The sequence below is a fragment of the Brachyhypopomus gauderio genome, chromosome 8 (assembly GCF_052324685.1).
Source record: "Brachyhypopomus gauderio isolate BG-103 chromosome 8, BGAUD_0.2, whole genome shotgun sequence".
NCBI classification, from domain to species: domain Eukaryota; kingdom Metazoa; phylum Chordata; class Actinopteri; order Gymnotiformes; family Hypopomidae; genus Brachyhypopomus; species Brachyhypopomus gauderio.
In genome coordinates this window covers 12,278,944-12,303,482 of record NC_135218.1, presented here as the reverse complement: position 1 = coordinate 12,303,482, position 24,539 = coordinate 12,278,944, and the positions used below count along the sequence as shown (strand labels likewise).

At 41.2% G+C, this 24,539-nt stretch overlaps 3 protein-coding genes across 9 annotated transcripts; 1 reads left to right on the top strand and 2 right to left on the bottom strand.

Moving 5' to 3' along the window:
• The first annotated feature begins 3,776 nt into the window (after positions 1-3,776).
• tgfa (transforming growth factor, alpha) lies at positions 3,777-11,776 on the top strand. Of its 7 annotated transcripts, XM_077014459.1 has the most exons (8): positions 3,777-4,210; positions 4,297-4,374; positions 5,425-5,500; positions 5,924-6,058; positions 6,534-6,648; positions 7,628-7,777; positions 8,178-8,283; positions 9,257-11,776. In XM_077014459.1, the coding sequence occupies exons 4-8, from the start codon at positions 5,977-5,979 to the stop codon at positions 9,278-9,280; spliced, it is 477 nt and encodes a 158-aa protein (XP_076870574.1). In that variant the 5' UTR covers positions 3,777-4,210; positions 4,297-4,374; positions 5,425-5,500; positions 5,924-5,976; the 3' UTR covers positions 9,281-11,776. The 7 variants fall into 7 exon arrangements, 5 of the variants coding, with proteins under 5 accessions (XP_076870574.1, XP_076870576.1, XP_076870575.1 ...); XR_013132794.1 differs by lacking the exons at positions 4,297-4,374; positions 5,425-5,500 and having other exon boundaries at positions 9,257-9,378; positions 9,493-11,776; XR_013132795.1 differs by lacking the exons at positions 4,297-4,374; positions 5,425-5,500 and having other exon boundaries at positions 8,178-8,287; positions 9,257-9,378; positions 9,493-11,776.
• A 2,142-nt stretch (positions 11,777-13,918) lies between these two features.
• hdhd3 (haloacid dehalogenase-like hydrolase domain containing 3) lies at positions 13,919-15,786 on the bottom strand. Its single transcript, XM_077014456.1, has 3 exons — positions 15,671-15,786; positions 14,985-15,318; positions 13,919-14,668 (listed from the first exon to the last, which is right to left on the bottom strand). Exons 2-3 carry the CDS (start codon positions 15,312-15,314, stop codon positions 14,273-14,275), a joined length of 726 nt encoding a protein of 241 aa, XP_076870571.1. The 5' UTR covers positions 15,315-15,318; positions 15,671-15,786; the 3' UTR covers positions 13,919-14,272.
• Positions 15,787-16,273: 487 nt separating this feature from the next.
• Positions 16,274-18,875, bottom strand: trub2 (TruB pseudouridine (psi) synthase family member 2). Its single transcript, XM_077014455.1, has 8 exons — positions 18,562-18,875; positions 18,250-18,384; positions 18,092-18,166; positions 17,904-17,965; positions 17,480-17,561; positions 17,271-17,343; positions 16,983-17,119; positions 16,274-16,823 (listed from the first exon to the last, which is right to left on the bottom strand). The coding sequence occupies exons 1-8, from the start codon at positions 18,689-18,691 to the stop codon at positions 16,486-16,488; spliced, it is 1,032 nt and encodes a 343-aa protein (XP_076870570.1). The 5' UTR covers positions 18,692-18,875; the 3' UTR covers positions 16,274-16,485.
• Positions 18,876-24,539: the final 5,664 nt, after the last annotated feature.

Below are 24,539 nucleotides of genomic sequence, written 5' to 3'. Positions count from 1 at the left end.
TACGGGCAAATAGATGCTGAAACGAATGAGAGGGCAGACGATGGACAGGTTCAGTTACAAGGAGTTGATTTGGTGAAGGTTGACGAGTTTACCTACTTAGGGTCGAGGATACAGAGTAATGGAGGAAGTGTGAAAGAGAGGTAAAGAAGAGAGTGCAGGCAGGGTGGTGTGGATGGCATAAACTGTCTGGGGTGATCTGTGATAGAAGCGTGTCAGCTAGAATGAACAACACCGCCACCCTGCAAACAGAGGGTCACGACAAGCACCATGAAGAACTACTTGTAAAGAAAGACATGAAGAAAATTCAGAATGTTACCCAACAAGAGGCTATGCTGACCATGGTGCAAACCACCCAACACGTGCTCACTAGCAGAGGACGGTGGAGGGGCCGAGGAAGAGGAAGGGGTGATAGCAATTGTTACAACGGCGGAAAACCAGGACACTTTGTAAGAGACTGTCCTGAAAATGAAGACACTGAACAGGAGAATGAAAACTCTGGAGATTCACAGGCAGCGGAGAGGCGGGACAGCACAGGACCACAAGGAGAAGACAACAAAAGGAAAGTAACTGGTTTAAATTATCAATGTTTACAGAAAATTAGTGAAGGACTGCAAGGCTTGCCAAAAATAACATTAAAAGTAAATGGCACCAAAGTGAAGTTTTTAGTTGATAGCGTTGCCACCCATTCAGTTATAAAAAAGCCTCTCCGATGTAAATTAAATAATACCACATTTAAACATACATTTTTTATTTCAACTACATGTTCATTAAATGTAATGGGTAGAAATTTAATGTGTAAATTGGGATATAATATGTCAGGTGGGAGCCAACTATGTCAGGAAAACTAGACCCCCTGGCAGCCGGGCTACCTCTGTATGTGCGGGTGATAGCAGCTGTAGAAAAGGCACTGGTAGCATTCAGAGACATAGTGGAGTACACCCAACTCACACTTCTGGTCAAACATGCTGTTTCTCAAATTTTACAGGACCAGAAAGTAGCACATTTATCCACACAGAGGTTTTGGAAACTATCACTCCTGTCACATTATTTTGCCCAAGCAGCTGAACTGATAGCCCTCACCAGAGCATGTCAGATAGTCGAAGGGCAAACTGCCAACATCTGGACGGATTCCAGATGTGCATGGGGAGTAATACATGGTTTTGGAGCAATTTGGAAGTACAGGCAGATCCTTACCAGCTCATGGTCAAAGTTAAGAAAACCACCAACTAGTTTCACAACTATTGGAAGCCATGCAACTGCAGTCACAAATTGCAATCATCAAATGTGCTGCAACCACAGAAACAGGGAAGCATGTGTGTGAATGAGTGGGCAGACGGTGGACAGGTCCAGTTACAAGGAGTTGATTTGGTGAAGGTTGACGAGTTTACCTACTTAGGGTCGAGGATACAGAGTAATGGAGGAAGTGAAAGGGAGGTAAAGAAGAGAGTGCAGGCAGGGTAGGGTGGATGGCATAAAGTGTCTGGGGTGATCTGTGATAGAAGGGTGTCGGCTAGAATGAAAGAAAAGATCTATAGGACAGTAGTACAGTAGTAAGACCTGCTATGTTGTATGGACTGGAGACAGTGGCACTGACAAAGAAACAGGTGAGGGAGATGGAGGTGTCTGAGATGAAGATGTTGAGATTCTCATTTGGAGTAACGAGGAAGGATAGGATCAGAAATGAGTTTATTAGATGATCAGCACATGTAGCATGTTTTGGAGATAAAGTTAGAGAATCGAGATTGAGATGGTTTGGACATGTACAGAGGAGGGAGGAGAGGTATATTGGTAGGAGGGTCTTGAGGATGGAACATCCAGGCAAGAGGAGGAGAGGTAGACCTAAGAGGAGGTTTATGGATGCAGTGGTAGAGGATATGGGAGTGGCTGGTGTGTCAGTGGAGGACACTCAGGACAGGGCCAGATGGAGTTTGATCTGCTGTGGCGACCCCTAAATGGGAATAGCCGAAGGAAGAAGAAGAAGAAGTGTATTTTCCCCCCTCAGTGTCTCAGTGTGCCCAAATGTACTGTAAAACTGTGATAACAATGGAATAAATATCGGACTGCCCTCTCTCCTCGGAGTTCATGTTCTAGATGAGACTCCAGAGACTCTAATAAAACTCTTTTAACCACGTCTGAGTCCTCATCTATTTGCAGGAAATGTCCATGACAGTAGGATAAAAGAAGTGCTCAAGAATTACAGTAATGCTTAAAAGTTTGTGGATGGTTTAGAATTTTCTGCATTTATTCCACATTTATAGTCGTTTATGTTCATAAGGCTGGAAAAGGTTACAAAACCATCTCTAAGCAGTTTGGAATCCACCAATCCATAGACAGAGATTGCGTTAATACCCTCCCCATTAGTGGGTGGCTAAAAAGATCACACACCAAGAGCAATGGCAAGTAATAGTCCATGAGATCACAAAGGAACCCAAGGTAACATTTACACAACTAAAAGCCTTTCTCACATTGGCTAAGGTTAATGTTCATGAGTACACCATCAGGAGAACATTGAACAACAAAGATGTGTTAGGCAGTGTTGCAAGGAGAGAGGAGATGCTCTCCAAAAACCACACTGCTGCTGTCTGCAGTTTGGTGATTGTATAAGATTATATGAACAAGCCAGAAGGCTCCTGGATCAATGTTTTGTGATCCGGGGCACTGCTATGTTTTAATCAAGCCAGCAGGTGGCAGGGTAGGCTTGTGGAAACTTACACATATTCACAACCATAAGCCTTGAAATATAGGGCTTACGTCTATTTAAATGTTTACATCTCTTTTTAATTTTGCACTCAAAGGAGTATTTGTAGGATTCATGAACTGATGCATCTGTGCCCCATTTAAATGTGTACATCAACTGATTGCACAAATCTTGATCAAAATTATAATCTTAATGTTAATCAAAGATAAATATGTTTGAGAAAAATAAACTTTTTAAACAACGTAAATAAACAGCCATTTAATTACACCTCAAACCTTTTCTGCAGGCTATATTTAAGACACTCTAAAATCACATGAGCAAGACAAGATGCGCGTGTTACCTTCTTCCTCTGGTGTTGACTCGCTCTACTTTAATAGTTACATCAGTTAGTCTAAATTAGGCTTGGAGTGTAAGGTAATCTAGTGGAAACATTCCTAACCAGGTAAGAGTACACCTGCAGAACTACAACGGAAAACGGCCACACAGACAACGCTGAGCAGAAGGGGCAACGCCCTGTTTAGATGAGCCACCTAGTGCCATCTGAATAAAATTATTCACCAAGGAGGTAAACGGCGTCTGCGTTTCCAGGTCCTTACTCACACCACAGCGGGCGTGATGTGTTTGACACACACACATAAAGCGGTGGTATAGGTTTCATTTCAAATGGGGGAGGGGGGTTGAGGGAGATAGGGAATACCGCTCACACCTCCCACCCTAACAGATTATACTGAGTAGTTTGAGCTGGAATCAACGCTCCCCCCCCAATAAAAAAACATAAAAACAACCCAAAGGAAAAAAAAAAACAGAATGAAATGAAACAAAAAATAATAACGACACATATGACAGCGTATACGCGCAACATTTATTTCTAGAATAGAAAAGTTGATTAAAGGTTGGGGTTGCCACGAAAAATTAGCTCGATGAATATGATTCCTAAAATAAAATCCAATTTGCATTTGCAATACACACACAAAAAAAACCAAAGTAACTTCTATGGAAACATGATGAGTATGAATCTCAAGATTTGAGTGATACCGGATTACCACACACACACACACACGGAAGTCAGGGTGTTGAAGATGCACCCTGCGTAATTGAATAAATGGTGCTGTGGTCACATTTGTCTCTTGCCTTCAGTCGTGAACTCTGGTAAACTGCAGGTCTTATGTAAAAGTGTTGTTATTGAATATGCAGTTAATAGTCGAACAGAATCCACCTTTCAGTTTGGCGTTATCGACACACCAATTTTTTGACGACTCAAAAATCGCTTTAATTTCCAATCCACTGTTATGGAAAGCGGATTTCTGAACTGTTCTGTAGTTAAATCGTACTTTCGTCTTTCTTTAATGCGCAAGTGTACGCTTTCTCGGATATTGACAAAGAAGGCGGAACAAACTTAAATTCGAAATATACTTAACGCTAAGACGCTGAGAATCCAACGGATAACATTTGAGCCTGGATAACATATAATGATGCATCATGCTTTTTGGGATATGATATTCCTCATTGCTGGTAAGTGAATTAGCTACTTACTACAGTTCGTCTTATCCGGTGTGAGGTATTTAAATTGCATGTGATTTTAACTAATCCTAACCAAGTCTTGATCCAGAGTCTTCAGTAGGGGAATTTAAGGAAGGACTGTTCAAGGCTTCTTAAATTTGTGCAGTAGTCAATTTGTAAGTATTAAAATGTTTCATATTAAATTAAATGCTGTGAATGTTACAAACATTGCTTAGTTTGTATGAAAACCCTTTTCGGGATTTTGTCTCAGTGTATATTTTCTTCTCAAGAAGGCTAAATAATTGGATGTGAGTAGTTTCTTAAAGATTTATTTATATTTAAAGGGATATTTTCGAAATTAACATATGAATGGTTTGGGGCACATGGATTATCTCCATGTGTGAAACTGAACCGTTTCAATAGAGCGTCGTTCCTGTGATCAGTTTGTTTGTTGATTGATTGATTGATTGCTTTTCCAAAACATTATAAAACCCAAATGTTCCAATGTTGTGCAAAACACCTACTCGTTTTATCACAGTAAAATGCTCATTGGGTGGCGAATGAAGGGATACATCCTTATTAACTCTCCTGATTAGAGACTTCATCCTTTATACTAACGCCTGTCTAAAGCGTGCAACAGAGACATTACATTCATGGTTTCTTTTTCTTTTTTAAACCACGTATAAACCAGTCTCTTGACACTATGTCTATTGTGGTTACCTTTATGAGAATCAGAATTCAGAATTTTGATCTCACTTGACGGGTTTAATTTTTTTCTTTAAACCTACATAGAGGGGCATAATGAAATAGCCCTGTGTTTAGTTGTGATTAATGTAAAATTATACATTTCAGTACATAGGCAAAATACCTCCTGATGTAATGCTATGTGAAAATCTGAAATGTGGGAGTTCTTTGTTTTACATCGAGAAATACACAATTCTCACTGTCAGGCTTGCATTTTCTATGCAAAATAAAATATCTTGGATGTAAAAGTAAACATTTAAGGTTATTGTATCAACAGTTTGCCTAAAAATAACCAGACCAGTGATCACTCTCTTTCCGTTTGCATATGAACCACCACAATCGCACAATTAGGCAAACTGAAAGCAGTAATTAGAGAGATTTCTGATTCTTAGCACCCATTCACCAGAATAGGTTTTTGCTAAGTCTTAAACACCTATTGGGTGGTACAAAGTCTCAAAATGTGTTTTACCATTTGAATACAGGAATTTTATTGATGGTGGCACCTTCTGCTGGTCACTTGATGATTTTGAGAAGCACAAGTGAACTGTGGCAGCATAGGTGAGGTTCAGAATCCAGAGATGTCAATGGGTAAAATTCAAGTAACAAAAACATAGGTCCACAAAAATCTGAAAACCTGGTTATATACAGAGATGTTATTTATGGCTGAAATATCTTAAGAGAAAATCTCATGTTTAGCATATTATATCAAATTAGCACAACTATATAATTTTTTTTCTCCAATTATTTGAAATAGGAACATGTTTTAGCATAATGCCCTTGTTTGGACTGATTCTGAGGGATTTACTTTGGGTGTTTTATTCCCTGTGGGTCTGTGTTTACACACATCTCCTTGGCCTCAGTCATCCTTGATGTAGACAATATGTTAACAAAGTCTACAGTATAAAGTAACATTTGCAACATAACTTTTGACAAAAGCTTCATTTGGCATTGGATCTTTTGTTGTCGTTTTTGTTTTTGAAGGCTCTTTACTTACATATGGGCAAGTGCAAGAAAACTCTACCTCATCAACAGCTATGGCATCGGCTCCCATAACAACCATCACCACAGCAACTGCTATCAGCAGCTCAGCTAGAGCAAGCACTACTGTTGTCCGAAGTAAGCTTTGGCTTATTACACTAAGCCTTTATCCTTTATCTCTGTGTTATCTGAAATATGATAGCTGTTGTGTGAATGATTGTGTTCATGTATTTTAATGAGCGTATAAAAGTGGATGTAAATAGGAGTGTTTGCACATAGCTGCTTCTTAGAGTTGCTTGATTTAGTGTAACTGCCTAAACTGCAAAAGAAGATCCAGAAAAAAAACTTTGGAAGACATAAGTTGTGAAGCAACTGTATTAAGGAGCTAAAAACTTCCTACTACCTGTTGTACAGACACACATTTGGAGTGGGGGGGGGGGGGGGGGGGGGTAATAGTTGTCTTGATGTGGACAGCTGGATTTTTTTTTATTTGCTGTAGTAAAATGCCAAATGATCATCCTTGTTCTCATCTCCATTCTTCTCCCTGTTCTCGCCCCTGTTCTCCTCTCCGTTCTTCTCCCTGTTCTCCTCTCCGTTCTTCTCCTGGCTCTAGAGTTTGTCGCAGCAGCTGTCCACTCACACTTTGCCGAATGCCCCGACACTCACAACGACTTCTGCTTCCATGGCACATGCCGCTTCCTCATTGTGGAGGAGACGCCTGCGTGTGTGTGAGTGCACACACCCTGTCTTATAGATGATGGACATTAGCGAGTAGACAAGGAATCACATTTTGCATGTCTGAGTCTGCGAAGGTGACAGTTCTGTTTCATTTGGAATTATAAGACTGCAGACTACATGCCTATCCACTGAGATGTGTGGATCTTTGACTTTGCAGATTGGTAGCAGTTGTTAATTTGGTAGCATACAATCCAGTGATGTAAAATGGGAATTTGTTGACTAAACTGGAAAACCTACACAGGGAAATGTAAATAAGAAAGTGAAAGATCATTTAGCCTTTTGCAGAACCTTGACACTTGATAATGATACTTTTCAGTGTAGTTTAATGTAGCACAGCCTAACTGACTGAATCATCTGGATACATTCCAACCCAGTCTCTTGAGTGAGCTGTCAAGGTATAGATAATTGAGTCTTGTTATTTACTAAATGGCTTACTATGGACCTAATATAACACAATTATTCTGTTAAACCAACCTCTGTCACTTTCACAGTCATGTGAATAGTGTTTATAGGGGTTTGTGTTCTTATGTCTTCATTAAAAAGATATTTGACCATATGGGTCCGAATTGCACCGAATTGAAATATAGAAGTAAATAAAAGTAATTGCTTGTCAACTTTACTCATTGCCATTGTTGTGTAATTGGTTGGTTTCATAGTTCTTTGGTGACATCTCTCTGAAATCATTACCAGCTTGTTAACTACAAATTATATGATGAATGTGTATATATAGAGGGAGAAGGGAGTTCATGGGGTGTAACGCAGTTAAAGGACGTTGAACTTGTCTTTTTGGGAACGGAGTTCAGGCATCCCTGATGTTTGAAGTAATTTACACAAGTGCATCCACAGGCAGGAACAAAATATAGTGTGCCTATTGGGACAGGGATATCATGGGTCATTTTAAAGATTTTGAGACACATTTTAATTATACATTAATTGACGTGCCTTAATTTTTGTTTTTTGATCATAAAGGTGCCAGCAAGGCTTTATCGGTATGCGCTGTGAACATGCAGATCTATTGGCTGTGGTGGCAACCAATCACACGCAGCAGACGGTGGCCACCATGTTGGTGTTGTGTGTAATGGCCACTGTTGTCCTCATGCTGTTTTGCACTTTGCTCAAGTAAGTACCACGCTTACTCAAATCAGCTCCATTAAGACGTTCAACAGATTACACATTTAGGGGTCCAGTGTTCTTTCAAATGGTTGTGCATGTAAGTGTGTAGTGTACCCTTCATGTACTGTGTAAAGTGTACATGTAAAGTGGTTGGCTGACTGACCTGGCACAGATGATTATTGAGCCGTTTTGACTGAGTAGCACAAAATGAGGGAAAACACATGGATTGGGGTTTGGTGTATCCATCTATATCCAGTTAAAAAAAACCCAGAATCTCTAAATTTGTACGTACTTGCTTATTGTATTAATGGGGCAGCTTAAATATAGTGATGAAAGGAGTTGAGCTGGAGACAGAGGGCTTGTTGGCTGGTTGTATTACACCGATTAAAATTTGATTTCTCTCTAGTTGTTGGTGGAGGCGGAGTGGTTGTAGGCGAGGCCACAATCTTTCCATTTTGTCACAGAAACCAAATAGCATCATTAAGGGTGGGACTTCCTTCTACCACCCAGAGGCAGGTAATTCAATGTATTTCTTTTTTAAGTATTTGTGTGTGTGTGTGTGTGTGTGTGTGTGTGTGTGTGTGTGTGTGTGTGTGTGTGTGTGTGTGTGTGTGTGTGTGTGTGTGTGTGTGTGTGATATAATACAGAGCTATTCAAAATCAAAATTGTAGTGATGTATGCAAGGTTTCCAGGGAAACGGGACATTTCAGACAGTGGTCCTTCAACTGTTCAGTAAAGTGCATCTTTGTAGGACAATTAACCAGTTTACATTTAATATATATAGTAGCTTGGTGAGAGACACAACTGAAAATGTATATTCTACAGCATATCCTACTAAAATTTTGGCATAAATCATTGGGTTCAACCTTACTGGATTTCACAGTTTTTTCTCAGGGCAGCTTTGCCTTGAATGTGAGGTCAATGCTATTCGAGTATGGAAAGCAACTATGAGGCATTTGTATTTTTGAAAGTTATGGCATTCTGTAGAATTGATGTTTGAGCTCTCATAGCTTCAGTGTTTAGTAGACAGTTGTTGTGTCTGTGGAGGAAATTAAAACATTCATGTAAAATTATACAATTACAAATGGAATTGGTGGAATTTTGGTCAGACAGAACTGGCAGTGATTGTCACTAGTCTAAACACTGTGTGTCTTGTTGACGGACTAACAAAAGTTTAATCAGATTTGACAACAGCAGGGTTGCGCATATTTCCCAGCATTACCATATAATTGTTAAGCAGGACCAGGGGCAGAGTTGCCATATAGGTATGCAGCCCAGTGGAGGTAAATATAGATTTAAAACTTTTCTCATTCCAGTCCTTTTCATCAAACACACTCTTTCAAAGTACCATTTTCTCATTTGTCTTATTGAGGTTAGTGCGACTAAAATGTCATATTGTGCCTATTGCTAATCTGCTGACTTTCTTTTAGAATATCAAAAAGACTGCACAATTTTACAAATGCTTTCTGCTTTTTTTTTTTGCAGTGGTTTGATATGGGTTCTCCATAATGTTCTTGGTGTGGCTTCTCTTTCCATTCTGCCACCTAAGACTCCAAAATCCTCTGGATTATTCCTGGACTAATCCCACAGATCAGCCTTACTCAGTGGTAAGAAACAAAAACATATGGAGAACCAAACCAGATGGGAAATTTGGAGCTTTCATACTCAGAGGGACTTAACCAATTCATCCATTTTTTTCTTGTGGGACATACAACTAAAAGGATGGACGACAACTTATTGAAATTCAGAACACGGAACATCTTTGACTTGCTTTTTGTCCTGGTCTGTTGGCCCAGATGGAAGTGGATAAAACTAGTCAAAGTGAGGATCCAGTCCCTGTTGGAGGGAAAAGGTCCTATTCGAGATGAACTGGAGCAGTACCTGTAGCACAGCTCATCCAGGTGCATGGTGTCCTCGGGCTGAGATGACAAGCTTTCAAAAATACTCTTACGAAAGGTGAATTAATGGAAATATGGTGCTTCAGCATTCTCCCAAGACACTGATTTGCATTATTTTAGACATGAGAAATGGACGACCTAAAATTCTCACCTTTTTGTCATTTTTAATCACAACTAAGGGCTTGAAGAAAACTAAATCTGTATTTACACAGTACACAGTGTTTATGGGATGTGACACATGCACCAAAAAGATACAATAGATATCCTTTTAAAATTTTGCCTTTTTTAAAAAATGTCACAATACCACTGCTTAAGAATGGGAGAACAATTTTACAATAACAATCTTGGTGTGCTATCAGATCAAAATGTTATTTGTCAATATATAATCTAGTATCAATGTAGTAGCTAGTGTGCATGTATTTATATATGGTAGCTAATATGACAATATTGAAGTAAGAATTTCCAATATTAATAATAAGAGAAATGACAGGCTTTTGTGTTCATATTTCTGACACTTAAACTTGGAATCCAGATATTTTATATACTTTCTATTTTCATTGCACTAAATTATGCACAGGTTCCATTTCAAGACATCAGTAAGCAACACGCACACACCTCATTAAGTTTACCTTTGCCATTTGTTGAGTTCTTGACGATATAGAGCAACGTTTCAAGGTTTTTAATAACATTACAACTCCTGTCAACACAATCTGGTTGTAGCTTGGGAGCTGTGGCAGTTAGATTCAGCTGCAGTGTTGGATCACAGTATTTATGTTTCAGTATACATTGAAGGCTCTTTTTTTTAAGGTTGGGTGCAGAGCATGTATGGTCCCATATTTCACTGAGCACTGCTGCAATTCAAATGATTTCAAAACTGCACTCTGTCTTTGTTAGCAATAGGCCATCAGCTTGGTTCAGAAATGTTGAGGCCTGCTACTCTTCAGAAATTGCATCCAAAATGTGCATGATGCATGAACATGTTCAGGGATGAGGAGGGAGAGAACGCATGCCAAAAGAACTGCACCCAAAAATGAAGACTTCAAAACTTTACAGAGTGCGGATTTGATTCAAATCAATAGCCTACATCATTCATAAGAGAAATTGCACAAAATGTATATATGGTGTACACAGTTTTCACTACTGCATGTTGTTTTTTTTTTTTAAGTCCATACATGTTTACACTCAACTGTGTATTACTGTGGACATAGATATGAAGATCCATACCAGCACTGTGATATATAGGATTATGATGACTGCAAATCTGTTCAGAAGCTTCTAGACTTGGAGAAATATTTTAAACCTTGTGTAACGGTGTTCATTGTCTTATTCATCTCCAAGCCTTTTTGTCATAGCTCTTATGTAAATGATTCCAACATTTACATGCACAGTTAAAGACTGGAGAGGAGGACTGTAGCCCCAGAAAGCAATTGTTCACTCTTAACAACGAAAGTAAACAAATATGACTGTGAAACACTAGCTGAAATTAACTAGCTAATTGATAGTAGTGATCCTAACTTTTGATCACTTCGATCAGTTTTGTGGCACACTGGTCCGCAGCCATGGAAAGAGCCAAGAGTACTGGCTGTTGCTAAATGTCCCCTAAGTGGCCTTGACTGCGAATGAGGAAGAGGAACTAGCAACATGTCATTTGTTTGGCTAATTCGGGTAGTACTTAGCTAATATTCAAAGTAAGTTAATTATGTTACATTCAGGAAAGCTACTTAAATTGCCGAGGAAGTATTTGCTGTCCACATGTGAGCAAAGAATGTTGACTGACTGTGCTAAGAGATATGTGTTTGAGATGTTGTCTTGTGTCTTATAAACCTGTCATGTGAGATGCTAGATATCCTGTGTTTAACATGTGAGCATATCAAATATATTGGAGTATGTATCCTATTCAACATATTCATCCAACATAAAATGTTAATTGTTGGAAATGCAAGATAATTTAACAATTACTTTGCTATTCAAAATGTCAGATTCCACTCAAGAGGTCGTGCTCCTAGATTACCCAGAGTTTCAGATCTCATTTTGACACCTACTACTTGTTTAATTTGTGTGCAAAAAACAATGTTGTTAGCTTGTCATCATAAAGGAATAACATTGAGTGTCGGGAGAATTGTGCTTGTGATTTTTCACTAACAGGGATCAGAGGTAACCCAATCTAGTTTACAATGTTTGTTCTGTGATCTTTTTCCTCGTGTTTGTTCTTGACCACTTTATGTAATTATGAATGCATCTACATATATTTTTCATAATGCTGGATGTCTTGGTGGTGGTTATTATGCCAAATCTTGCATTTATAATTTTTTTTCTCTAGATAACTGAATTTTTTTTCCAACTTTTACTTTTTTGTTGACCATTATTTTCCTTGCAGCGTAAGCCCTGTGTTTGCACATTTCTATAGAATATTTTAAGATGAAGCCAAATGAGGTGTGAGGTGGTGGAGAAAGGCTGCACATAGGTTAGGCTAACAAAGAGCTGTGAGGGACCTCACAGTAAAAACACGGTTTGTGAGGAAGGATGCTTTGCTGGTAGTTTTCTTCTATTTACATACAGTTTCAAATTAACATTTTGATTTTCGCTTTCAAAATATTTCCACTTGCTCTTTTGCTAGATGTCCCAGCCTCTCTGCACCTGTCTCATTCTAGGTTACGCTTCCTAATGATTCGGCCTGGCTGTCATGTTCTGTGGTTTAGGTTTCACGTTACCCACCCCCTCCTGTTCCTGCACCTTCTGCTCCCTGCTCTGTTCTGCTAGGCCCATGGCCACAGCTCTGTGTGCCAAACCCATTGTGTTTGCAATAGGATTGCAGCGGAGCCTCTTGGAGCTGCCTGGCTGATCCTTTACCGCTGCGGGGCTGTAAAGCTCTCTACTGCATGCAGCCTTTAGACACGCAGCAGGCCGGGAGAACCTGGACACAAATTCAGGGCATGCAAGACATGGAGAGCTTCACTTACTTTGCTGAGGATGGAGTCAGTACAGAATTATACCGTACCGCTCAAAAAAGGGTCAAATGCCACAAACCTATATTCTGCACCATCTTTAATGCCAATGATGGATTGGGAGTTTGCCTGGGATTAAAAGTTTTATTTATTTATTTTTTTTAATCTTTGTTTTTCAGCTTCTCGGCTCAAACGAATCAAATCTATGTGAAGTGACCCCAGGCATTGCTGGTATCTGTGCTGGGGCAGACGGGAGAGAATGAGCTCATGGGGGTATTAGAGTTAAGTGGTCTTTCCCTTTCACTGAATCTTTATGACCCTCTTGCAGCCTTTATCACAGAAACCCGCTGGTATGGAAACACTCGTATCGGCACACTGCAGATTCAGTTTGGTCATGATATGAATTACTCTGACAAATGTAGATTGCCTAAATGGTGATGCTTGGCCTCCCAAAAAAGAAAAGCCTTCAAATATACCTTCTTTGTGTGGTTTGCATCTGCACACCTGTGCAACGGAAATGTTTTAGTAGCGCAAATTTATTTATAGCAAACGTGATTTCATTACAACAATTTTGGCCAATACATGCTTTGATGTATTAGACTGTCCAGGAGGCTAGCTGAACGTACACTATGTTGTTTGATGACTTAACAGTTCAGAGGGATTCCCAGTTCTTGAGGGTCCTCTCTCCTTTTCCACTTTAGGTGCCAGGTGTGATGGCAAAGTGACCAATGATTTACATCATCTGTTCTAACAAGGAAGTAGTTCCTTCATTCCCCTGATTTAATGTCTTTTTTTCCAGTCCTCCTCTTGGAAAAATCAAAAGATTGGTCTCACATCACTTTAGTGCCTGGCGGCAGCAGCAGGAACGTAAAAATATATACATGTCCCAGAATAAAAATGTTAGTGTTTCCCTGTCCCATAAATGACAAGGGTCATAGTGTTTTAAATTCAAAATACATTTTGGAACTTTACCAGTGATTAAAATATTTCTAGGATTTTCCAACTCTGGCTTAAACGGTATAATCACCTGTTCTGTACGCTTACTACAAGGTCTTGTCAAACGGGTCTTTATCAGTCAAAGCCTGTGCAAATTTTTACGTGTATTCAGTGTAACAAAAGCCAATGAAAGTATAGCAAAACTTAGTTTTGTTTAACTTCACCTTTGCTAAATATATTTCATTATCTTTTGTCTAATGCATGGAACTGTAAAAATGTTCACACTTTACTCAAAACAGGTTAATCTTCACATTTAGCTTGTGTCCCCCCAATGAGGTCTTCAATTTAAGAATGATAAAGCAAGCAAATTAACAAGTTATTTTTATTTCTTATGCTTTAACGGCTGGCTCATGTATTAGTAAGTTCCACCACTGATCACTATGCCAACATGCTTGCATGATTAACAGAGCAAACATTTTTTGCACATAATCTTGTTACTTGATGACATACCTGACTGAACTTGGATGCCACACTTGTAAATAATTCTCTATGTCTCCCTAGCATATAAACCAGTGGGTTTTCAGGCATGAATTAAGCTAAACTGCAGTGCCAATTGTGCATTTCTTTTTAGACTCTGCTTAGATGGGCCTGGGAAACTCAAACCCTTCATTGCACTTTTCGGCAGAACGTCACAATTCTGCCGCAGAGACATGATGCAGATTCTAGTCAGTTTCCTGCTGCAGTCGAGCAGGTAACTCATCCAGGCTCTGAAGTCTGTGCTGTGGAGGAACATCCAGATGCCTTTGGTGTCCCTGCCTATCAAGCAGGTAACCACGAATACCCAGTGATCGAGAGGCAAGGTAGTCATTTACATAGTGGTCCCCAACGTGGGCTACATTTTTGGCTGGCACAGCACACTTTTTCAAGGCTTGTGTGAAAATGGCCACATCTGGCTTGCCCACGCCTGCCTCTTCTGAAGTAAGGAGAAATGAGAAGTGGGTGAGGAGGCCACATCCTCTGAGAACCCCTTCTAGGCGGCTGTCAAAGTTGGACACCACGCCCTGTTTCACTCCTAGGGCTGAGCAGGATTTCAAGACAGAACCTGAGTCTGGGAACACCTGATGACACAAACTGAAATGAGTCACGTGGGTCTTGGTTAAGTTTTTATTTAGTTACATACGCTGGTATTTAATGAGAATTATTAATTCGATTTACTAAGTAATAAGAAGGATTTATGTTCTTTGTTTTATTAAATCTGCATTAAATCAATTCTTATCCATATCAAATTATCATTCTGATCCCACTGCTATACGTATAAATATAACTCGTCTAGTAAAATGTAAGGCGCATGCAACATGTAATTATACCACGTATGCAACTAATACTACAAGTATGAACAAGCACTGTTGTATGAGTTTAACAGAAGTCTATTACCTCCCAGTTCTCTGGACCACAGAAGTTCTTATAGAGGTTACTGGCCAGTGTGTCAAGCACTGCAGGATCCTGCACCCCACACTGGCTGAAGACGTTCTTCACAAGGTGTGTCCACCACACCTGGCCATTCATGCCCTGAGCAGTGCCATAGTTTGGGTAGAGGTGCGAGTGCTGGAGATAAGCTTGCCTGAACGCCGACTCCACCTGCGCGGGTAGTAAGTGGAGTCCTGCGCGCTCAGCCTCGCGGTGGTACTGCTCGCCCACAGAGCGCCGAACCTTCAGTAGTGTGTCTTTTACGTCCCATAGCACCCAGCGCACTGGCCCACGCATGGCCCTGCAAAACAGAACTTGTAGTCATTTAACATGCTGCTAATATTTATTATGCCCATGTTTAACCATAGTAGTACATTATACTTCTATACTTCTATACAATATACTTCTATACTGCACAGGCCTGCCGTTTAGTTTCAGGCCAAATTTAGCACACCTGCCTTCCTACCGAGTTAAGCTACAACACAGATCTGTTCAATCAGGTATGGCAGATTTAGGTTGGAACTACACTAGTTAGCTAAATAGCTTGTTAGGAAGGTTAAATATATTAAATATAGTTAACTAATACGCTTATTTATATGAAGGTAAAAAGCTAGGTAGATGACCGTCTTCATAAACTCCACGAAATCAATTACCTTTTTAAGACTACTTCTGCGAAACACTAATTCGGTGCCTTTTTAAAGCTAACTCGAAGTGTAAATGACTAGCACATTTGGCTAGCTAATGTGTGACGTCTTTCTATACTGTAAAACATTCGGTAATCGTTTTACAACACTGCCCCTCTGTGGCAGTAAGGGGAAGACAAACACTACAGCTGCGTTATTCATTGTTTCTCTACTTTGCGACGTTTTATGGCGTTGGCAGAAAGTTAAGAGACTTAAAGATTTAATACACGATGTATTGTCAGTTACTGTGTAGTGTATTCATTAGGGTACCCTTACGTTTTATGCATTTGACAAATGCTTTCATCTTAGTATTGAATCGTTTTGTCTCATGTTTCACATTTCAATGTGAATTCAAAGTCTTCACCAATTAATTTACATATTATAATGCTGAACTCTTTCTGAAGTTGTAGAGTGGTGTGAAGTGCATAATCAAAGAACTTGCTAAAGAATGTTACAGTACCTTATAACAAATTTCTACAGCAGTATTCAGTAAAAGATTAAATCTGTTAAGACCTTGCTCCCTCCTAGATATGAGACGGTTCCCTTATATCAACCACATGTACACACATACAGTTTCACTTAAATAATGCTTTATTAAAAAATGCTATTTTATATGCCCATATACTTCAATGAATATTGAAGTAATCACTTGTGACAATATTCTGAAATACCCCAAATATATAAACTGTAATATACAGTACAATGAAGATTTACTCAAGAATGAAATGAGAACATAAATCTTCTCCTTGGTAAACGGGACCCAAAGTAATCCATCAAAAACTCCATTAAACCCACTGCTTACTGTCCGTAGGCATTTCTGAATCGAGGTTCTGGGATCCTGCTTTCTGTTCTGTAGCAGGCTGGGTCTCGGCCTTGCCATCCAACTGTTTGACAGCTTGCCTGTCGTTCTTCCGGATCTTCCGTGTAACACGGCGGAAGTAAGCGACGGACGGAACGATGTCGTCCGCAGTCCAGTTGCTGTGGGTCAGGGCGTCCTCGATTTTGAAAGGACCATCCCGCGTGCGACGCACCTTGCTGCAAACCGCATTGCTGCGCAGTTCCAAGCCCACCTCGTGCAGGAGCTTCCGCAGATACTGCTGTGTCTCATTAACGCACTGCACCTCTGATGAGATAAAGGCATGTAAGCACGTGTGGCAAGGGCCATAGTATTTAGCCAGCTCCTTTTGAAAGCACTTGGCAATCAAATGCATTTCAGTCTGTGTGTTAAAGAGGTGGGTGTACATCTAGGTGTATACATGTAACTTGTGATATTTTTTCTTACCCAGCGTGAAGTGAGGCGGTTGAAAGCGAAGACATCGTAGGCCAGTTAGAATGGGAGGACTTTTACACTGCGGACGCAACATCCCCTTCACTGCCAGCTCATAAGCCTCCTGAGTGTGCAGGTCCACCTGGGAGTACCTGTGTGAAAGAACACGCTAGTATCTGAGAGAGAATGCACACCCTTCTGAATGTAATGAGACTGTGAAGATCACATGGCTTCATTTAACACTTAAATGTCATTCAACATGGTGTCATTTAAAATTACAGTACACTGACTGCAGTGACTCACGTGATTAGAGCCTTCTGATTAGCTCCCTGGATCATGGCTAATACACTCTCTAGCTTGTCCTGTGTAATGTGCTCTGAAAGACATGGCAAAAGAAAGTTAGGCTTGGGGGGGGGGGGGGGGGGGGGGGGCTGAAACTAGCTATTGGACAGCATAACTACACAAATATACTATTTCTGATAGTTTTATAAATATGGAATACAGTTTATAACCATATGTGCTTCTTTCTATGATGCGTCCAGTGTGAGTGAAATCGTCTGTGGCCACTCCAAACTCCCCCTCCAGTGTGTAGTCCTGCAAAACACCACATCGTGCTGGTAATAAACCACCCTAAACTGCCACAGCTCTCTACACTCCTTTGATTCTCGACTTCCTTCCTTTCTGATATCTAATGTTAATTAATGATAAATTGCGATAAATGAATTGTATAAAACTACACTAAAATTAAACAGAGCGCTTCCACCTCAGGCTTTTTGTGTGCTTATTGCTGCAGTAGGCTATCCAAAACAAAATCCAGTATAGTACGAAAGCATGGAGGTGCATACTCAACAAACCACTAAGAAGACATGATGTACGAGGGTAATGCACTGCACCTCCATGAGGTACGCACATATAGTAACATATATCCATGTTTACCCTGGTGACGTGAGATCGGTATAGACTGTCCAAGGCTGTATTTCCACGCCCCAGACCCAGAACTGCCAATAAAAGAGAAACTCAGATTGCACTTCCAAATAACTACAAACTTATATAATATACCACAGACACACTGGGAAAAAGTCACTTATTTATATTATTGTCTTAAAACGAAACATAGTATTCACCTAGTACTCCAGAAGAAAAGGTGTCCAAACGATGTCCAACTCCGATTCGGATGTGATTATACTGTTGTCCTGTAACTAAAGGAACGACAGGTGTGCTTTACTCGGTTTACTGTATTGACATCGTATTACTGGGTCGTAGCAGCTGAATTTAGACTAACCCAGAGGATGATCTGTCAGTGTAGGTAGCTTGGATGCAGTTACTGTGAGGTCGGTGGAGTCGCTGGTTTCTCCGCTGGGTAACACCTGAAATTGCACCATACACCGCGGGGCAGGTGGGGGTAAAGAATTAACGGCTTTCGAGCACAGATGAGTGAGGGAAAAGAAAAGCAAACAGGAGGAAAACAGATTATTATGCGATATAATCTTGAGCAAAAAAAAAGTTACAATTATTTGAATTTCGTATATATCACAAAATTGCAATAGAAATTAAACATATACTAAACGATATTGTTTTTAAAATTATATCATACCCTTTAATAGTTTTGTCTCAATCGTGTCTCGGACATGTTTCCAATTAACTCCTTGAGGTTTGTACACAGCAAACAGACCATCTAGCTTACTTAAAAGCCGTGCAGCTTGCGTAGCCATTGAAATAGCCATATGTCTTAACTACTCGTATTGTACAGCTTGAACTGACAAACCTCTTCAATAGGAACACGGACCCTAATGTTAAATAAGATATACAAAGCGCTACTTAGCTGGCTAGCTAACGCTCTCCTCTATAGCCTCTTACACAACGTGTCTACATTCTGCGCAGCAGCTCCATTGCTGATGTGTTCACTGTTGCCCTCTAGTGGATGGAGGTTTAGTGAACTAAAGGTGTGCAATACTGGCATACTGTGAAATTTTCGATAATGCATCTTAAGCTACATATTCCAGTGTAATATAATAATAATCTTTATTTGTATAGCACCTTTTATATATACGTGCAACTCAAAGTACTTTACAGAATAAATAAAAAAACATTAAAAGGAAGCAAAGACATAAAATGTAACTAAATAAAATAATGTAATAAAGTAAATAAGATGGAAAACTATTAAAATATTAGAACAGACATAGAATGTAAAATAATGTGATAATGTTATACAATTATTTACCATTAGAGTTTCTTAACTAAAGCAGATCTAAACAGGAAGGTTTTGAGACTCTTCTTGAAGCTGTACAAGGATGAAATGTCTCTGAGCTCCTCAGGAAGAGTGTTCCAGAGCTTTAGGCCATAGTGTCTAAAAGCACCCTCGCCATCTTTAATCGGCTTTTAGGAATCATCAGTAGATTACTGTTTGAAGACCTGAGAAACCTGACTGGAACATATCTAACCATCGTTTCACTGAGGTAAAGAGGAGCAAGGCAATGAAGACATTTAAAAACCATCACCAGAACCTTAACATCTATTCTAAAACTGACAGGTACCCAGTGCAGTGAGTGAAGTGTATGTTTAATATGATCTCTCTTTCTCCTGCGGGTCAGGACCCTTGCAGCAGCATTCTGTATAGGTGAAAAATAGAGCTATTTGGGAGAACAGATAGAACAGTGTTACAATAGTCTAGCCTTGATGTGATAAATGCATGGACAAGTTTTTCACTATCAGCAGGAGAGAGCATATCTCGGACCTTAGCGATGTTTCGAAGGTGAAAATAAGCTGTCTTGCATGTAGTTGTGATGTGTGATTTGAAACTGAGCTCATTATCAAAAGTGACGCCCAAGTTGGTTGGGTGCAAGTTTCACATGTGAGTGATTCCATACAGTAACTTATCCACAAGCATTTGAGTCCCAGCCTAATTAGGGTGAAGACGATCAGGTTTAAAAAGCTCAGGATGCCTCCAAAAGATGCTCCATAGAGATGCTCACAAGTCACAAGTCCAAGTCAAGTCTCAAGTCAAGTACCAAATATTTGAGTCTGCATATAAAGAAAATAGCAACCAAATTAGTGATTATAAAATAAAAATTAAAAACAGAATTCAAATTTTACAATAATAATGATTCTGACATAAAAAAACAAGAGGGAAGAGGAGATTAGGGAAACACAGGGGTACAGACATACATACAGGGACAGGCAGCCACGTTATCGGTTGGGCTGCCTGCCAGAGCGCTAGCGGTGGCGCTATCCCTCCTGGGAAGACAGGCGGAAAGGACAGAGCAGGTGGTACAGGTGGCGGAGTCCCTTCGGCCCTCGGTGCTGCGCCTCCGGCGCGCGTTGCACCTCTCGGTGCGCCCTTGGACCTCTCGCCCGGGAGTCTCCCCCGAGGAGCCTCGAACTTCCTCTTGGGCGCCCCCGGAGCCGATACTCGGCGCCGCGCGCCGGCGGGCTTCCGTGACGTCCCCAAAGGCGCACGGGACCCCCACCTTGGACCACTGACCACGCCGAATCCCTCTCGTGCTCCCGGAATCATCGACGCTTTCTCTGTCGTGGTCTCCATGGGCTCCACCTCCGCTTCACTCCGCCCCAGGAACATGGACTCTCCCAAAGCCGGGCAGTGTGACCAGCTCATCCTGCTCCCCACTGACGGAGCACGAGAGCCCTCTTCGCCTTGCGGACACCCCTTCTCCCTTTTCACTGTCTCCTCCGAGCCCGCCGACGTGCAGTCCTCTACGTCGCTCCCGCTGTTAAACCCGGAAGGATCCGAGCAAACGGACGGGGAAGGACCGGCGCTCTCTCTCTCTCCTCGTAACACCCCGTCGACTCGGCGTACAGGGACGGAGGGGGACTGACGTTCTCCCCTTCTCCATAGTACACTGTGGACTCAGAGTACAGGGACGGAGGGGGACTGACGTTCTCCCCTTCTCCATAGTACACTGTGGACTCAGAGTACAGGGACGGAGGGGGACTGACGTTCTCCCCTTCTCCGTAGTACACTATGGCCTCAGAGTCCTCTCCTGCAATACGCTGCTGCCCTCTGCCATGGGTGGCAGCTCTAGGGACGCGGGAGGGTGCTTTTCCCTCCATATGCGCACCGCGGATATGGACGGAGGCTTTCTGCCATCTCTCTATCCTCCGTCTCTCGAGCCGCGCACAGCAAGTACGCACACAAGGGGTCCAGCTTCATAGCCTGCTCGGTGACGGGGGATTCGCGACGCCGGACCGGGGAAGAGCAGTGGTGACGCCGGCTCTTTCTCTTCCCCTTTGGTGCACGGGTGGCGTATCCTGGCATCTCTCTCTTTGTTCTTTGGCTCGTCTTTATGTAACGCTGGGTGCAGGAGGCAGACACCACGACGTATACTGTGCACAAATAACATTTATTAACGACTACACAAGTAAGCTCTGTGCGCTGCTTTAGACAAAGACGAGCACAAGACACTGCGCGAACGCACTTTAAATAGGTGATTAACACAAACCCTCGTGATCTCGAGACAAGGCACAGGTGCGACTACGAACACGCTCACAGACAACCCACACCCACGGAAGCACTAATATGGACATAACAGCACGCAGACAACGTAACGGCACGCCCACAGGGAAGGGTCCGGAGCTGTGACCGTGACAATTTAGACATAATACTGCTGTAATACTGCGAAGTCATGTGGTCAGAGGTGAACTTCGGTATAGCCAGTGTGTTTTTTATTTAAAATAATTAACACCCTTGAGCCACTGTGTCTTTGGACATAGATAATGCCGTGCCGTTTGCTGTGATGTATAATTAAAGTCTAGCGCTTACTTATGCATAGAAACGTAAATTGACAATATAATTTGTAGCGTCTTTATACACGGATAAACGAGGGGAGTCGGAATTCGGCACAACACCGTCTGAAAGCCAAATCTGTCGCACGTGAAATGCTACAGGCACCGTTCAGAAACTGATCAGTTCAGTTAAATGTATTCAGTTCAGTAGATATATGGAGCTTTTAGACCGGTGCGGTTTATACAACATATTTTTTAAAACTTAGTAGGTGCGGCTTATAGTGAGGTGTGCTCTATAGTCCAGAAAATACTGTGATCCACTTCCCAAATAGGTTTGTACCTACTTTAGCCCATGGTCTGTCCTGTACCTCATGTGGATGTAAAGTTTATTTTTGCAGACGTATATCCATTGACCTACATGTGTCACCTTTAGCGACATATGTTTTGATATGGTCGCTCATGCCTGGCCAGTATACTCATTCTCTTGCACATTGGAGACATCCTTCTACTCCCAGGTGTGAGGAGTGTATTCTGTGCATAATGTCATCCCTGATTGCATCTGGAATGACTGCTCGCTCTCTTCTAACGACTATTCCATCCTTGTAGGTCAGCTCTTCTTGGAAGGTGTAATAGTGTGCTATTGCAGTGGTTGCATTCTTTTTGTTTGCTGACCATCCTGCTTGGATTGTCTGGATCAGTTTCTGCATCTTTATATCAGTCTCTGTTGCTAAACGTATCATTTTCAGCCTCTGTTGAAATTGGTAGTGTGTCACATTCACGGTTTCAATCTCAGCTTCAACTGCGCCAGTGATACTCTCAGGTAAGTACGCTCTACTTAAAGTATCAGCCAATAGCATCTCTCAGCCTGGCACATAGGTCACATAAATACTGTACTTTTGCAATCTAAGTAACATTCTTTGAAGTCTTTTTGGTGTGCTTAGTAAAGTTTTTTGAGAATGTTCTCTAGTGGAATGATCGTTCTGTATGGTCACTTGATGTCCATAGATGTATTGGTAAAACCTTTCCATTCCAAAGACTATCACAAGACAGATAGTTTACCATTCCTACTAGACGTCGTACACCTTACACATTTGTCGGCCTTGGCATCTCTGTGACTGTTTTCACCTTTTCTGGGTCTATTCTCCATCCCTCTGATGTCAGCAAATGTTCAATGTTGGAAACTTCCTCTTTTGGTTGAACTTGTCAACATTGAGTCACATATTCATTTATGAACACAAAGCAGCTTTACAGGATTTACAAGTTTTAACAATCATATGGGTCCAAATCCCTAATGAGCAAGCCAGGGGCGCCAGTGGCAAGGAAAAACTCCCTAGATGGTGGGGAATAGGAAGAAACCTTGGGAGGACCAAGACTCAAAAGGGAACCCATCCTCCATTGGGCATTGGTTCGCCACTGATCATTCGTCAATCATTCGTCTTTTCAGTGTGAAGACTGACCAACCTCTCGTCACCTGAGTATGAGTGACCAATCAAATGAAGCCGGTCAGTCACGTGATCACATACGCAAACTTTCCCCACCGGTTGCAAGAAAGTGACAGAAAAACCTCCCGAGCATCCCTGACCTCATACAGCCAATGTTTACATTACAAACATGTAACAGGGACAGTTATATAATGCGCTGTCAGTTGTGTCTGCCAAACGTGTGGACATTTCAGCCTACAAGAACTCAACATCAAATTTGAGGAAACACGATGCGATAAGTTTGCCATATGTATAATTATGTGTAATGCTATATCTCTGAGGCATAACGTTTGTATGATGTAATTATTAAATGTAACGCAGTGCAATACTAAAAACCAGTTCACCCTCCGAGTGTAAACACCAAATACTATGGTACACACTAGCAATATATGATGATTAAGTTTGCTACAAATTGATTCAGTTGGCGTCAAGTTGTAGCTATACGTATTGGCTGACAGCATAGTTGCCAGGTTCGCGGTTTTCACGCCAAATTGGGCTTGTTTGAAAGTCCAGCCGCAGGTAAAAATTCTGGGGTTGCGGGGTGCGGTTTTTTGGGCTACTTTTGAGTTGGGCTACCGCGGGAGTTACAAGTCAACACTAAGAATCGATCGCGATATAATACTAAATTTGTCTCCATTTTATACTCATCACCCCCCCCCCCCCCCAAGCCATTCACATTAAACCTAATTAAACTATTTCTCCTTTGTGTAGGTCATTTCAGTCATCATCGTACAGCAATTTGTAATTTGTAGCAAGATTCCACTGAAAGTCAAGTTCAGTGAAGTACAGTCCGTATGCGCGACCCCGTCTATACTGGTGGGCTTATCCTAATGAATGTGATCAGAGTTGGGGGCGGAGATACTGTCCTGCCTACCGGTTCTAATGCACATGCTCTGGCTCCAATCATTTTCATCTACTGCGCAAGCGCATCTAAGATGGCAGCGTCCATGACGGCCATCTTGGTAGCTTCAAAAATTCACAATGGTAGTCAACGGTGACGTACCGTCCATTATATATACGGTCTCTGGCTAATACCATTAGCATGCATGTTAGCATGCTGCCGGCTAGCACGGTTGGCAACCTGGTGGTTGGTCCACGTGTGACCAATGTAAGTTTGTTTTGTGCAGTAATTCTGCTAATATAATGTTCATAAAATGACCTAGACATCAAATGGATTTTGTATAATCATATTTTATTAACCTTCCTATCAGCTGCTATGGCTTTAAACAATCTTATATTTATTCCATTTCTGCTGGAAAGCTAACAATTCACTAGCGGTTCAGAATTCAGCAGCTCGTCTTCTCACTAGGACAAAACGTAGGGAACATATCACGCCAGTTTTGGCTTCCCT

Excerpts from the sequence above, each read along its gene's own strand:
- tgfa (XM_077014457.1), top strand. The coding sequence starts at position 4,168 with ATGATGCATCATGCTTTTTGGGATATGATATTCCTCATTGCTG. Across the intron at positions 6,649-7,627 it reads GAGGAGACGCCTGCGTGTGT|GTGCCAGCAAGGCTTTATCG; the intron begins GTGAGTGCACAC and ends TTGATCATAAAG. Across the intron at positions 8,284-9,256 it reads CTTCCTTCTACCACCCAGAG|TGGTTTGATATGGGTTCTCC; the intron begins GCAGGTAATTCA and ends TTTTTTTTGCAG.
- hdhd3 (XM_077014456.1), bottom strand. The coding sequence starts at position 15,314 with ATGCGTGGGCCAGTGCGCTGGGTGCTATGGGACGTAAAAGACACACTA. Across the intron at positions 14,669-14,984 it reads GTGGTCCAGAGAACTGGGAG|GTGTTCCCAGACTCAGGTTC; the intron begins GTAATAGACTTC and ends TTGTGTCATCAG.
- trub2 (XM_077014455.1), bottom strand. The coding sequence starts at position 18,691 with ATGGCTATTTCAATGGCTACGCAAGCTGCACGGCTTTTAAGTAAGCTA. Across the intron at positions 17,966-18,091 it reads CTTTTCTTCTGGAGTACTAG|TTCTGGGTCTGGGGCGTGGA; the intron begins GTGAATACTATG and ends TTTTATTGGCAG. Across the intron at positions 17,120-17,270 it reads AATCAGAAGGCTCTAATCAC|GTACTCCCAGGTGGACCTGC; the intron begins GTGAGTCACTGC and ends TCTTTCACACAG.